This window comes from Ornithodoros turicata, chromosome 1, assembly GCF_037126465.1.
Source record: "Ornithodoros turicata isolate Travis chromosome 1, ASM3712646v1, whole genome shotgun sequence".
Lineage (NCBI taxonomy): Eukaryota > Metazoa > Arthropoda > Arachnida > Ixodida > Argasidae > Ornithodoros > Ornithodoros turicata.
In genome coordinates, this window is record NC_088201.1 from 140,841,254 (window position 1) to 140,854,893 (window position 13,640).

The following is a 13,640-nucleotide window of genomic DNA, read 5'->3' on the forward strand; positions in this document are numbered from 1 at the left end:
CAGAATTAATCAATGAGAAAAGTATGAAGAACTGAGACGTAATGACTTGTGTCTGTGGGGTCACACAGCCAAGCTCTACATGATGTCTTGTAACATTATGGTTATATATCACTTTACACTTTCTTTAATATGATATTTTTGCACACATTTCTTGAGGCGACTGTGCCATTAACGAGCGCTGAAAATCTATTGCACACTGAGCTAGAAGCAACATTATCCTTCGCCCAATTGCTACAGTCCTTCGCTGGGACAGAATCTACAATTGTCAGCTGAACAGGCCAGCAGCTGTACCAAGTGAGTATCGTGGCCGACCGAGTCCAGGATAAGCTCCAGTTGCACATGCCTCAGACAGGGCAGAGAAGGTTATCGTGCAATGCCGTGTCTTCGTTGCCACTTTGTATGATGGATCGGAACTGGAGCTGGACCCGGAACAAAAACCGCTAAAAGCGGCTACATTTCACTGAACGGGAACTGAACCGACCCAAAATCACATATACTTCGGCTGAACCATAGTGGAACTGAACCGAAATAAATCTTAAGCTGTTTACGGTTCCCGAAACTGTTTAGGCGTGATGCTTTCTTCAGCAAGCCAATTCTACAGTGTTTCTCTTACACCTAGGACAATTAAGACAACAAACAGTTGGGGTAGTTGAAGCATGGATCCAGTGGATGAAACAGCCCCAGAACACGCCACAATAGAGGAACACAGAGGTTGTGTTCACTGTGTCTCTCTTTTGTCATGTGTTTTAAAGCTGTTTTATACACTTATTTCACTTTCCAACCATGTAGCAGTGGTTTAACGGATCCACAGTGTTTTCAAATCTTATTTTAAGAGAAATGAAACGTATTCATTAGACAAATTCACGCACAGAAACGAACGGGATTTCGATGTGCTAATGCTTTGTCTTCGGCATACCAAGTTTCCTAGGGCTCCTAGAGGTTGCGGTTTATCGCGGTTTTGGCTTTTTTGGGCTCCTTGCATGAAGCTCTCGGCCCCCCGTCAAAGAAAATATGAATCCAGTACATTGTGAATTTCGACCATGCATAACTGCGAGAAATAATCAGTGAAATTTCGTCTCTTTAATCTGGCCTTCTCTCCCATTCCGCATTTATTTATTTATTTGTCAGCAGATATTCCTACGTTGTTGTCGCATATGAAATGTTTCGCGCAATCGTAAAATTTGCCTCTGAGCTGTCCTCCAACCAGAACGGAAGTCCGTTCCGCCACATATCATAGATAAGCAACCAAGCCAAGACGGGTATTACTTGTAGACGTATTACAGTGCGCACTTTCACTGTGGTCCTGTACATGTTTAGCATATTTAGGAGAGCATATAGAGCATTTAGCATTTAGAGGATATTTACAATCTGCACCGCACTGACGGAAAAAAGAGGACAGAAGGAAGAAGTGGGACATTGGGGTCATTATGCGCCCTGCTCCGACTTCAGGGTGAACTATGCCAACATCCAACTACAAAATCTACCGCAAACCCCAGGGAACACGCTGACTGGACAGCCGGTGCAGGGAGTCAATCCTGCATCACCTCGCAGTCTCAGCGTGAAAAGCGGCCATGCAAACGGGTGTGCCACGAGCTGGTTCTTGCAGGGCACTATGCGATCACACCCCAGTGAGAGAAAGGAATATTTGTTGTAACGCCAACCGTGGCCCACTTCCCGATCTGTACAAAGACTTAACTGGTTTTCGGTCACTCATTCCCTCCCGAGGGTGCACTGATGATGTCTCCCGTATGGGAGACGAAACGTCTGAATAAATTGGTTAGTTTGTTATGTTAAGTCGGTGTTATTGTTTCCATCTTGCATAACGGTTCCAATTCCTGTTTTGCATAGCCTCTATGACATGGTCGATTTTGTACGTAGGCTAATGCTGATTCCAAGACTCGACAGTTTTCACTGACTTGTTATCTATCTATTCTAAAGGAAGTACAGTTAATTCTCAAATTAATTTCTACTTTCAGATCAACCTCCAATTTCAACAGATGCGGAATCCTAGAATCAAGTTTGAATTCGTTATGTTTCACGGTCAGGTAAGAATCTTTGCGCCATGGTGGTAGATACGCTGGCGGTGCAAGCCGCAGCGCTTTATCAAATGTTTCAACATTGTTTAATGCCTACTTATGCTTGAGTTTCGGGGTTTTCTTGGATTGTTCTTCAGCACGTTCCGAGTCCGTGTTTGGAATGTTTAATTTTCCGATAATTCTGTGTTTTTCACCGTTTATCCTATTAGAAAGCTGGGAGAGCGATGCCAGTGAAACGACACGATAAAAAAAAAGAGAAGTTGTATTGCGCCATGACTACGTCTTTATAAAGAACGTAAGGTCAATGACGAATTCTACGGACGAGTCCAGCAACTCCTCCGCAGCGCTTTGTAGACATCATCCTCAAAAGTGGTGCTCTTGCAACTGTATCCTGTATCATTACAATGGCACAGCTGAGACGGCTCTCACTACAAATCAATTCTGGTGAAACATACCATCCCGTTGATCCCACAGCCTACCTACCCCTTCACCTTGCACCATGTGACTTATTCCACAACCGAAGAAAATAATGAAAATTTGCCGATTTCATGAAGCTCCATCGATTCAAACCACGATACAACGCGATGACAAACCCGAGACCCCGAGAGATGCGACGAGACAAATGAGGTCTATTCCACACAGTGTATACCATAGGTGATTTCGTCAGTGGCACAACGGAACCGCCTTGAAGGAGATGAGAGCGCCTAAGGGTACTTATTCGCTCACAAAAGTCAGTACCGGAATTAAATAATTGGACCCAGTAATGACATAAGGTCAACAAATATGACACGCATTTTCAACCCGTCCACTGGTTTTACTTTTTAACGCAGAAGCACGCATATTTTACTTTAGTGGGTTCTTAACACCGATTAATGTTGTTGAAAAAGTGTCCGTAAGAAATTCATCAAGAGATGACGCTCCATCACAGTTTGCTGTAAAATGGTTTGCATATGACGCCCGATATTCCTGAACGGTTATTCTGAAATGATTCTTGTTTTCTTAGCAGTATAGAATTGAAGCCTGTGAAAACCTTTTTTTGATTATCTGGATTTTCAGTACGTCCCGTTTACAAAGGATGCTCTCGTAGTGGAGGATGGTGAAGTGAACGCTCACAAAAGCCTACATTCCCTCTACAACTTCACACGTACAAGAAGGCAATTCATTTCATCAGACATCGTCTTCGTCTTTTCGGGGTGAGAAGATAGTATCCAATATTTCTTATATTACTATGTTCCCACATTACTATAAATAGTAGGTATTTTAAAGGTAGCAATACATCATGCCTGCCCATGACTACACCTCTGTACTTCAGCCATTCACAGAGACTGCAACGTCACCCAGAGAACCAGCCCTTCAGCAGGGCTTCGCGGAAACAATCACCATGCTGAAGTCCGTGAACCAGCTTTTCGCTGCTTCAACATCAGTGGCGTAGCCAGATCTCAAAGGTAGGGGGGGCTCGATACGAAAACTCCCCCCCCCCCGCTGATCCTGTGTCGACAACACACACATACTTGTGCACACTGCAAACTGAGGATAAAAAAAGGGAACGAAAATAGTTGATTTAGACGTTCACAGTACGATTACATGTATAGGCTGTCATGACCAATGAAGTGGTGTCACGAGATTGGAAGTATTTTGAAAAGCTCATACTTTGAAAACCATTCAAGAGTGCTTCTTAGATAGACGCCATGAACTGCAAGAACTTCCGCGATAGTCACACTGGTCCCCCCCCCATATATTATGTTCTCGGATTTGCACGATTTGTGTGGGTCGCTCCGTGGCAGGTAGGGGGGGCTCGAGCCCCCCCCTAGCCCCCCCGTGGCTACGCCACTGTTCAACATAACCATTAATATTTTCCTAATTTATCTCATGGCACGCACTTGCCTCGCCTATTTCGGACATATGCTATATGACTTATTTCTGCTTTGGTCGAACTCCGCTCTTTTGCATCAACAAGAACAGTTTATGTTGTGGTGCGGCCGAATACGACGCTAGCGGCTTCGATCGCCTCCCCGCAACTGGTGGCCCAGTGGCGCATGGAATGAAGCAGTCCAGATTTCATTCCTCGGACGCACTCCGCGCCCCGTGTGATCCTTCTGAAGCGATCCTTCGCTACTAGTGATCCGGACCTGATTTCAACATGCAACCTCCCGACGTCGTTCCCTGATAAACACCTGTACAGTATCTCGCCGCTACTAATGGCCTATCAATTCCAGTGTACGGCGACAACGATACTGCGCGCATTCGGTCTCCGCTCAGCATATAACCAACCACTTCTCGCAGCCACTTCGTACAGCCATTTCTTCGCTTCAGTCGCCTTTCGCTGTCGTGCTCGCCGAATTCCCGGCTTTGACGCAGCCCTCTGATCCAACCTATTCAGGAGGTCATGATGTCGTGCATTACATCCAGACAAGCAGACTGCCGGTTCATTGCGAGTGTCTCCGTCTTGGTCCTGAAAAACACAAAATAGCCCACGCCGAATTCGAGTACATGGTCGACATGTGTATCGCTCGCTCACTTTCAAAGTAATTGGAGCACTCCATTAGACAAGGTTCCCAATGAGCAGTTCTGGCGTCTACGGGAAGGTAAGTGGCAATTGCCCACGCCTTCTGAGCACGCTTGAGGGGGCGTCAAAAAGACGCTTTTTGTGCAGGAATAAGCTGCTTTAAGACGGCAGCAGACGGAAAGGATTTCCTATTTGTTTACCCGGACGCGAACAGTAGACGCCGGACCCTGCCAAGAGGACTGCTGATTGGAGGCCGTGTGACGACTGCAGAGAGTTCATCAACACGAAGACTGAGTGACACCCCATACCGAGGTTCAGGATTTTACCGCTAACACAGCCTGTGTCAGTGATCGACCAGGGCAGAGAGAGAAGTCGGGCTCTTCTAGGATGTTCCTCCTGTCTCTTCCTTCACATCTTCCTTCTGGCAATGCGTACACGTGCATTTATTGGCGCGGCACATGGTAAAGGCTCATGACCACGGTTAGGGGTCCCAATGGCCTGAATTCCGAAGGTAGACCACGACTTCGACTCAGTCGTTTCTGTTCTTCCAGGCCGTTGAGCAGGGATTGCTCCACACCTCCACCAGAAATGTCACGAAGCAAAATGGGCCGGCGAGTCGTCGAATAAACAGCAAACGGTTTATTAGACTACTCGGTAGCAAAAGCACAAGAGTGATAGCTCTCTGAACGCAACTGAGTCCAAAGAAAGAATGCTCCAGTCTGGAGCGCACAGGCATTTAAGCGCCGCGCCGAAAAGTCTAGAAACAGCACGTGCAGCAGGCGATGTGTCTGGAGGCTTCTTTCTTCTTCTTCAGCATGCGCCGGGATGAGCTGTACCGTTTCGTGCCCGCCCTGGAAGTTTCTCGAAGATGATTCGTGGCGATAATCTCCCGCTCGGGTGGTATGGCGCTGCAGTACATGCAGCTGCACGTACATCTAGCAAACGCTCCCCTTTACAGTTCAACTAATCTGTCGATGTCCACACTAGCTGTCGCGCTCCGGTGGCGTCTCCGAACACATTGCAAATGCGACATGTCCGAATCCATAGAGCTTCACACTATCGGTAAAAACTGGGCTCTCGCTGTACGAAGCAGAGTTAGATTCGCGTTGCAGTACTCGTTCTATGCTGTCAGCGGTCCCAAAAATCGAGGTCGTTGGTGGCCTACGAATTCTTTATTTCGGGCGTCACGCAACCGCAGAACGTGTCTCTAAGAAGCGGTAGCAGACCCTCCTGTTTGAGTGGTGTTGCAGACCGATGGTGGCCGATGTCGCATGTGATTGTAGGGACAAGTGACACAAGTAAGGGACAACCTTCCTGGTAGCTCGCAAGGGAGCAAGTCAACGAATGTTTATTTTGCTCGCGCCTCAACAACAGCGGCGCCGCGATGCCGATGGCAAAGCCGCCACAAATCCCCCCCCCCCTCCTAGCGCGTCGCTGGAAGGCGACGGGTGCGGACTAGGTTTTTTGGACCCGCTCACGGAACGGTGTATGGTCGATGGAGGGGATAAGCCTGGTGTTGTATCCGGACTTAGGCACAGAAACCATTGTCATACGGAATTACTTTATTCCATAGCCAACAAAACGTACACTGACAGCGGCGGGGCAGACAGAAGAATCACATCCGCTTATCGGTCCGCTTTTATATCGTTCGCCGTCAGAACCAACCAATGGGAGTGGAAGTAAACAAGCGCACACGCGCGTCAAGGCTATCGCTGATAACACGGCAACAATATATTCCTAGACCATAACACTTCCTCCCTCTTAAAGACAATGCACAAGTAACAACCAAAATCTATATCATCACAGTTATATAGAAAAACACTTCCAACTATAGTCTAGCAACATCTTTATACAATATACACATATTCATAACACAATTCTCTCAATAAGTTACACTGGACCTCGACCCACTCATGAATACCCGTATCGGTCCGGTTGCTTACGAATCCTCGTACCACGTCTTAATTGGACCGGTTCTAGTTCATCAGTAGAGTCCCTTTGCGAACTAGGCACATCATCGGAGCTTGAACTAGGTATTGGCCATGAGAAGGGCATATGCCTTGTCACGTCAGTGGCTACAGGTACGGATCGAAGGTGGTCCAGATGAACGAACCTAATTTTTCCTTGAACTTCCACAAGAAAGGTGACGTGGGACTTTACTTTTGTTACCCTCCCCGGAAGCCAGTTTACATCCTCGCCGCGAACAGTTTTGACGAACACTTTATCGCCAACTGAGTACTGCTCACTGATGTTCCCGCGTCTCTTATCAGCCCTGTTCTTGATGGCTTGCATTTTTGCTTTCATGGTAGACGCTAGGTCAAGCTTCAATTGATCTAATCTGGTACGGACTTTACGACCCAGAACCAACTCGCTTGGCGATTGTTTTGTAAACGTGTGTGGCGTGTTCCTGTAAGCGAATAAAAAGTTGTCCACACGATGTTGCAGCGAGCGCCGACAATTGGAGTCGCGATCCGCTAACGTGGCCTTCAGTAGGGCCTTCTTGAGGGTCTGAACTGCTCGCTCAGCAGTGCGATTGGAGGCAGGATGATAGGGAGGGGTTAATGTGTGTTTTACACCATTTGAACGAAGGAAATGCTCAAACTCGGTAGATCTAAATTGGGGTCCGTTATCTGAAACAGCTTCCCGAGGCAGTCCATAGGCCGCAAAAATGGAACGAAGTTCTTCTACGGTCTTCTCCGCACTAGTGCTGTTCATCACCCGTACTTCTAACCATTTCGAATGCGAATCGATTACTACCAAAAAGTACTTTCCTTCCTTCTGTGCGAAGTCTATGTACACGCGATCCCACGGCGCAGTGCACCAGGACCACGGTTGTAGTGGGGCCGCTGGAAGTGCCGGTCGCACACTTTGACATATTTGACAGTTCCGCACGGTCCTCTCCACATCTTTATCGATTTCGGGCCACCACACAGCGGAGCGTGCGAGAGCTTTCATTTTAGTTATACCGGGATGTTCCTCATGCAACAGGTCGAGAACATAATCTTGCAACGCCTTTGGAACCACAACTCTATTGTTCCAAACAATACAATTCATGTGGACCGACAATTCCAGCCTTTTATTAAAAAATGGCTTTAACTCTGGCGGCACTTCTCGTGGCCATCCTGACAACGTCAAGTCTCGAACACCTCTCAAAAGACTATTTCTGTCTGTCGCCCTTTGTACCTCCAGAGCACTTAACGGAATATCTTTTAATGGCGAAAAATACATGATATCTTCTACCTCCTCAGTCATATCTGGCAGAGGAAGGCGTGAAAGCCCGTCGGCGTTACATAGGGTGGAACCCTTTTTGTACGTAATTCTGTAACGGAAATTAGCGAGGAAAGTGAGCCATCTATGGACGCGACTCACTGCGACACAACTTGAGTGCTTGTGAGGATCGAAGAGCGAAGACAACGGTTGGTGATCAGTAACGATCTCAAATTCACGTCCCAGCAAATATTTCTCAAACTTCTTAATACCAAAAATAATTGCGAGAGCCTCCTTCTCTAAATGAGCATAATTCCGTTCACATGTTGTCAATGTCCGTGAAGCATACGCGACGGGTCTTTCTTCCCCATGGTCGACTTGCGATAGAACGGCTCCAAGGCCGTGACTAGAAGCATCACATACTAGACGGATCTCCTTCTTGGGATCGAACAATGCTAACAGTTGGTTACGTGACAACAACACTTTACACTTCATGAATGCCTGACGACATTCTGCTGTCCATTTCCATTTGTTACTTTTGCGCGATAACTTATACAGTGGCTCAAGAACAGTGGCCAAGTTCGGCAAAAACTTTGCATAAAAATTTACAAGACCCACAAAGGCTCGAACTTCCGTGACACAGGTGGGTTCTGGGGCACTCATGATAGCATCGACCCTTTTTGGAGCAGGATGCAATCCGAATTCATCAAGAACAAAGCCCAAGTACTCAATCTGAGACTGAAAAAACTGACATTTTTCCAGGTTTGCTTTGATGCCGTGTGCCTCGAGCCTTTGGAGGGCTTGTTCAACTCTTCGATAGCACTCCTTTATGTTTTTACCACTGATTACCACATCGTCGATGTAGCAGGCACATCCAGAGATACCCTTCAAGACCTGGTCCATGACCGCCTGAAACATTGCGGGCGCGCTCGTAACCCCGTAGGGTAACCGTCGAAAGCGAAAGAGCCCTAAATGCGTGTTCACCGTACACAGCTCCTGTGAGCTGTCATCAAGTTCTAATTGGTGATACGCTCTCGACAAATCTAGCACTGTGAAGCATTTTCCTCCCGTTAAGCACGAAAATATGTCTTCCGGCAACGGCAACGGGTAGTGGTCTATCTTACTGACTGGGTTGATCGTGACGCGATAATCAGCGCAAAGACGCACCGAGTTTCCTTTATTTTTAGGCACGATCACTAGGGGCGTAGCCCACTTGCTGTTTTTCACGCGATACACAATTCCACTGTTTTCAAGGTTACGCAACTCGTCTTCAACCTTTTCTCTTAAGGCGTATGGAACAGGTCTTGATTTACAGAAGACAGGGTTCACATCATTCTCAAGTACGATGCTACCTTTGAATCCTTTTATGGTTCCGTAACCAGGCTCAAACACACTCTTGTGCTTCTCTTTTAAGTTTTCTACATTCCCAACGTTTCCTGCACTCATTATATTACAGGTGAACAAGTTTAGCCAGTCCAACTTTATTCTGCCCAGCCAATCTCTCCCAAACAAAGGTGGCATCCGTGCACCCTGGCAGTTCTCCACTAAAATCAATGGCAAAGAAAGGACTTGTTCTTTGTACTTCACATTAACATCTACCACGCCTCGTACAGGAACAGCGGTACCGTTGTACGTATTCAATCGAAATTTCGGTTTCCGGCATTTCTCTACCTTGCTAAAAAGGCGCTTATACTCGTCTACCGACATAATTGATACCGCCGATCCTGTATCCAATTCCATTTCAACAGGTGTTCCATTCACTTGAACCGTGACCTTGTAGTCATCACACCCGTTTCCAATGGTGTAGAGCGTGTACAGTTCCATATCGCTCTCACACTCATGACCAGTGTCCACTTTTCTTACTGGCTTAGTTTTAGGATTCTTCCCTTTATCACGAGGAGTACACATTTTTGTCCTACACATTTTTGCAATGTGCCCCTTTTTCGAACAATTATAACATTGACTTTGCTTAAAGGGACACTCACTAGCTTTGTGCAGTCTGCCACAACGATAACACTTTTGAGAAACTGAGTCTCCCACAGTTCGAGACTTGAATTTACCTTTCCTTTGTGAAGGTCTTTGATCGATGGAGGTGGATGGGTGTCGAGAAAAGCAGGCTTTAGGCGCTCGATGCTGACATTTTCCTCTTGCCCGTTGACGAGAACGGTGTAATAGCTGGCCGCTCGGCTCAAAACACGATGCGTGCCGGTGTAGGGGAGCTGCACAGGTTTTCGCACTCTATCAGAGCGAAGGAAAACGTGTGTAGAACTGCACAGGTCAGGATGTTGGTAGGGACTCCCAGAGTAGGAACGGGAAGGTGCAGGGCGTAAGGCAGCCATGGCGCTGCGTAGGCGGGTGACGAAATCGGATGGTGGGAGTACGGCGGGAGTAGATGGGGGTGACACGAGGTAGCCGGGCAACCGGAGCGCCATGCCATACACGAGCTCTGCCGAGGAACACTCGAAATCTGGCTTGAACGCAGAGCGGATTCCCAGCAGGACAATGGGTAGGGCTTCAGGCCAAGGAGTTTCGGGGGATGACCGCAATGCGGCCTTGAGCTGCCGATGAAGTCTTTCCACAAGGATGTTGTAAGCGGTTGTTCGCATGCGGCGAGTCCCAAGAGCGTTGGTAAGGCTGTAGAAAAGCGGCGACTCGAACTGCGGGCCCCGGTCAGTGGGACTCTGAATTTGGAGACCCACTCACGGAGAAGAGCCGCTGCGACAGTTGGGGCCGTGGAATCTGAGAGGGGAACTGCTTCCGGCCAGCGGGTATATCTGTCGATGATAGTGAGGATATGTCTGAAACCCTGAGCTTGTAAAAGCGGGACCACGAGGTCCACATGTATATGGTCGAAACGTTGATCGGGCGGGCGAAAAGGAGAAGGCGTCAGGCGAGTGTGGCGGTGAACTTTGTTTCGTTGGCAGGGCAGACAGGCCTTCACCCAACGGCTGATGTCGCTGTTCATACGCGGCCAGACGTAACGCTCGCAAATGGCCGCGCGCGTCGCGCGGACGCCGGTATGGCACAAAGCATGGAATGTGTCGAACACAGCGCGACGGAAGGCCCGAGGAAGGAAAGGGCGGGGACGTCCTTGGGAAGTGTCGCAGGCCACAAGCTTGGACGCGCCTGGCAACCCAGTAAACCACCGATGTCCCAAGGACGTCTACATGATGTTACCCTCAGGACGATGAAGACATCCTGAGGACATCCTGAAACATAATTTTGACATACTTGGGGCGTACTGAGAACTGCCAAAATAACATCCGCGCACGTCCCAAGGAAGTCCATAGTACGTCAATGACGACCTTTTACGGACCTCTAGTGGACCTTTTTCCCGTGCCTTAGCCAGGCTTACTGGCGTTCTCTGAACATTACATCAACACCGCACAGCAGTGCGTATGAGTGGCACAAACAAGCAACATTAGATCAAACACTTTATTTCGTATGAAACTGAGCGTCATAGCATCGTATTACCTCACCAGGTATTATATCACAGCGTAACATGACCACCATTTTTTTTCGCATTATTATTGAGAACTTACATGTCTTTGAAAACATGATGTCCATGAACACACACAGCATCGGTCCACAAGGGGAAAAACTTAAAGGTATATGCCCGCAATGTCCAAGTGCGACGCTGAAACATATGTTGAAGCACTGGCATAACCGACGACCATGCTGCACTGTGTTTCGTACAACTGGAGATTTGCGATGTGTCCAGCTTGCCTTTCGTGCGCAAAACTTAACGCTATCCAACTTCGGCTATATTCACTTTTCGCCACGGACTCCCTTCCCTGCAGCGTCATGTGAGCTTAACCTGCAAGAAATGTAATTTCAAAAACACTGCTACAGCAAAATGTCACTGTGAAGTACGCATCGACGTATACGCATACCTTTAGACACAGCGCCTATGGTTGCAGTCTGCAGTAGCCTAGCATTCTCCCTATCAACAGCCCTGTTGCCTGCGAAGACGGGAAACGCATGGATAACCACGTAGTAGGAACGTGAATGCCTCGCACATTCACTACGTACCTTCAAAACGGGTAAAATCTTGAAAATGACGCGGGCGACGCCACTTGGAGATCCATAATTCACATTCATCCGCTACGACGTTTCCACACATCTGTAAAAGAGTCAACAAGGTGCGACACATTGTACTTCCCTGCAAATTCTTTATTAAAATCACTCAGCATTTTTTACATACAGTGGCACAGCCGTAAAGGCTTGTGCCGCCGTGGAGCACATGACGAAGTTGCACGGGTGAAGCGTATGCCCAATCTGTTTCGCAGTAACACAAGTCACTGAAGAGCTCTGAAACGCACTTTAGCGTAACTTACCTGATGTCTTTCAACATTTCTGTGACCTTCCCACGTCGTGAGTGTGCTGTCCCAACCGCGTTGTTCACCGCAATGAATACGTCGAAAGTATCTGAAATTCATAGATTAGACATTAGTAACGGGGCCACCAAACTCTCGTCGTTCTCTCTCGTCCACTTTCCATTGAAGATGACCTTGATGGTGCGTCCGTAGACGACGCTAAAAGTTTAGTGCACCACCCCTGAGGAAAGAAGCTAGTGGGTAGTGGCGCCTTAAACAAACTTTCAGTTTTCATTACAGCTTTGCGTCGTCCTTCCGAACCGATCGTTACAATTTCAATTTCAATGACGTTGATGCACTATCCAATCGCATTAGGCGCTAGTCTATTGCTTGATGTAGGGTGATTAAAATATAATTCTCCCCCTCTCAGTGTGGGCCGAAGTCCTAACCTATTCCAACTTGATCCGCCAATGAAGCTTTTTCCTCGGTCGCCCCTGTGCTGTACTCGCGTTACTAAAATCGCCAGTCGATCTTCGAAATCCAGAGCCTGCGCAAAATACGCCTTTTATAACTGGTTAACCCGTCCTTCTGACCTAGATACGCCGCCACTTGACCGTACTTGAAGTGTGCGAATTTCATGGTTAAAACTTCGCTGGCAGCTTTAAAAACATATTACTCTGTCCATATCGCAGGCGGAAAGTATTTACATATGAAGGGGATCAGAAGAGCAATAGTCCACAAGGTAGGAAATATGAAAGTATTCCTCATTGTGCTGCAATTGACATAACGACATGAGACTTTACACATCAGTGCATGGTGGTCATATACAATAAGAAAATGTACTTTCTCTTGTCATTCAAGGTCTAACCTGGGAGAAAGGAATATGCAACGCCAGCAGAAAGTTTGTTATTGTTAGCGACATAGGCAAGCGTTTCAGCGCCTTGCCCAATGCTGCATTCCAACTTGCTCGCCTGTGAGTAAACCACATGAGCTCTACTTAAAATGCTTCTGGTAACCAGGAGCACATAACAAGTTCTTAGCTAACCCTCGTTCGTAACACGATCGTTCTCTCTCCTCATCTGTTAGGAATCAGGGACGTACACCTCTTGTGACACCTTGCATTAACAACAATGGTAACAAAAAGTTTACGCTCCGCTCTTTTCTCACATCAGAAATGACAGCGTGCGATTATGTGCAGTAGTTGAGCTCAGAGCGTCGAACCGAACCGAAACTGAAAACCGGAACTAACCGTTATTTGTAACTGGAACTGGACCGGAACTGAACCGTAATTACTAACGCCATCATGGAGCTGAACCGGAACCGAACCGATATAAGAACTTCGGTTACCGGTTCAGGTACCGGTTCGGTTCGGGTTCGTGTGTGTCGCCTCTTATCTATTCCATCGTCTGGTGGCGACATCCGTTTCATGTGACATTATACTCGAGATCTAGCGGTCCATTCGGTAGCGCGGGACATACAAAGCCAACGGTGAACGAAGTTGTCTTCTCGCCGCCGCTTATAGAAGAAACATGTTTTGTTATTTCTACCTTCGAAAGTTTGCAGCAGCAGTGCATT

The 13,640-nt window shown here is 47.5% G+C and overlaps 1 protein-coding gene across 2 annotated transcripts in view; it reads left to right on the plus strand.

The window, feature by feature from the left end:
- Window positions 1-13,640, plus strand: part of LOC135370024 (uncharacterized) — a 147,964-nt gene that overhangs the window by 59,822 nt on the left and 74,502 nt on the right. The window contains exons 3-6 of one of the 2 annotated variants that reach the window (XM_064603694.1): window positions 1,977-2,045; window positions 3,093-3,229; window positions 12,758-12,807; window positions 12,927-13,038. In XM_064603694.1, the coding sequence (XP_064459764.1) occupies window positions 1,977-2,045; window positions 3,093-3,229; window positions 12,758-12,807; window positions 12,927-13,038 (368 nt within the window). The remainder of the gene's footprint in view (window positions 1-1,976; window positions 2,046-3,092; window positions 3,230-12,757; window positions 12,808-12,926; window positions 13,039-13,640) is intronic. The other variant, XM_064603702.1, reaches the window with a different exon arrangement.